The 2,040-nt window shown below is 34.5% G+C and overlaps 1 protein-coding gene across 1 annotated transcript; it reads right to left on the bottom strand.

The window, feature by feature from the left end:
* Nucleotides 1–17: 17 nt before the first annotated feature.
* Nucleotides 18–981, bottom strand: LOC107576110 (eotaxin-like; the record flags this gene model as incomplete). Its single annotated transcript, XM_016262366.1, has 3 exons — nucleotides 782–981; nucleotides 478–592; nucleotides 18–357 (listed from the first exon to the last, which is right to left on the bottom strand). Coding segments are annotated over exons 1-3 (519 nt in total), but the record flags the coding sequence as incomplete, so codon positions are not given.
* Nucleotides 982–2,040: the final 1,059 nt, after the last annotated feature.

Below are 2,040 nucleotides of genomic sequence, written 5' to 3'. Positions count from 1 at the left end.
GTTTTGATTGTCATCACTGTTAGTGGTACAGTTATACTTGTGCTGATCTCCGGTCCAGATGTTTTGACTGTCGTCACTATTGATGGTAAAGCTGTACTAGTGCTGGTTTCCGGTCCAGATGCTTTGACTGTCGTCACTTTTGGTGTTACAGTTATACTTGTGCTGGTCTCAGTCTCTGTTCCTGGTGTTTTGTTTGTTGTATTTACAGTTGGGATAATGTTTGTTGTACTTGAATAGCACATAGTAGGTTTTTGGGAAGGTTTTGTTTTCTTTCTCCCATCCACTATCTTCATCACACGCTTAGCCCAGTTATTATCACGATCTGAACAAATAACTTTGTTTTTCTTGGTGTGGAATCTGTACATGCAAAAAAGTATAATTGACATTTTAGTTCTCATCATTTAATTATCCACCAATGTATTACTTACTCTGTGGAAAACTTAACATTGTGATAGATTATAATAATTCGGAACTTGCCTTACAGCTCTGATAGGACATAGCGGTTGATCTTGCATAGTATAATTCACAATGTAGTCAGCTTGTATATTGGTGCCTGACACAGTAAGACAGCAGTGTACTGGACGTCCATCAACTATTGGAGAAGCGCATCATTTTATTCAGATAAATTATCATTATATTCACAGTATAAGGTGTACACACGCACACTCTCTCTTAAAATACATTGCAGTCTGAAGTTCTCTACATTTCAGTTAATTTAAAGTTACTGAGGTCAAACTACAATATTTAACCAAAGTTCATAATTAAAATAATCAAATCTCACCTGCTACCACAACACTCCTCCATCCTATAGAGAAAAGAAAGGCAGCAAATAGAGTGAACTTCATCTTGTTCTGTTGCTCACTTCTAATTCTGAAACTTTCTGCTAGGCTGAAGGGTCTATGTTGAGGGAGGTCTTTCAGCCCACAAAGCTCACCACCCTCTGCGATCACTTTTCTTCGTCACCTAGGCCCACAGACACCTCAGTCGGGGACAGGAAAAGATGAGTGATGAGTGGAAGACCAAAAACGAGAGAGAAAGAGATGCATTTAACCACATAGAGGAAAGTAAGGGGTTACAAAATTCACAATGAGCATTCGTCATGGCTCAGTTCAGTTCATTGTGGCCTAAACTATTGGTCTCATTTGTAGCCTCTGTTCCTGGTTAGGTTTTACAATTAAAATGTATTATTATTGTTGTTATTATTATATTTTTATTTTTAATGAAACAAACAAACAAACAAATAAAGAAAATTAGCCCTTAAAAAGTGCTGTTAAGTGGTACAATGCTGGTACCAGATAATATTACCTTGGTAATTTTGTATAGCATTGTACAGATTCTAAATCACAATATTAATCTAGTATGGTATTTGTTCATTTTTTTATTTTTTTATTTAGTTTATGTTATAGAAATGGTACAAAACAATAATCTGAGCTAAAACACTAAAAAATATAATATGAGTTCATAAAGATTAAAACACATGCTAATTTGCATCTGAAGTATCTTTTTTTGGTAACACTTTAGAATAGGGAACACTTATTCACTATTAACTACAACTTTTCCCTCAATAAAGTCCTAATTTGCTGCTAACAATAATTAGTAAGGTAGCTGTTAAGTTTAGGTATTGGGTAAGATTAGGGATGTAGAATAAGGTCATGTAGAATAAGGCATTAATATGTGCTTAATTAGTACTAATAAATGGCTAATATTCTGGTAATATGCATGCTAATAAACAACTAAGACCCTAAAATAAAGTGTTACCCTTTTTTTCTACCATTTACATGATACTTCAAAGAGTATCATGGTTTTTCCGGTATGTGTCTAAGAAACATGGTATTTTCAAAAATATGATAATACCTTGTTACTTTTTTGTAAGTGTGCAGTATAAGGTATGTACAGATAGGCCTGACTGCATTCACAAACTACTGTTTCTAAACAGAATTGGCCAGACTGTTACATGATGTGCTTGCTTACAGCAATACGTATGTCATATGCAATAGCTAAGTGTAGCGAATCAGCTCATGGGGAAATATGAATAATTAA

This window comes from Sinocyclocheilus grahami, unplaced genomic scaffold (genome assembly GCF_001515645.1).
Source record: "Sinocyclocheilus grahami isolate Dianchi unplaced genomic scaffold, SAMN03320097.WGS_v1.1 scaffold3228.1, whole genome shotgun sequence".
In the NCBI taxonomy this organism is placed as follows: Eukaryota; Metazoa; Chordata; class Actinopteri; order Cypriniformes; family Cyprinidae; genus Sinocyclocheilus; species Sinocyclocheilus grahami.
This window is presented reverse-complemented; position numbering and strand designations above follow the sequence as displayed.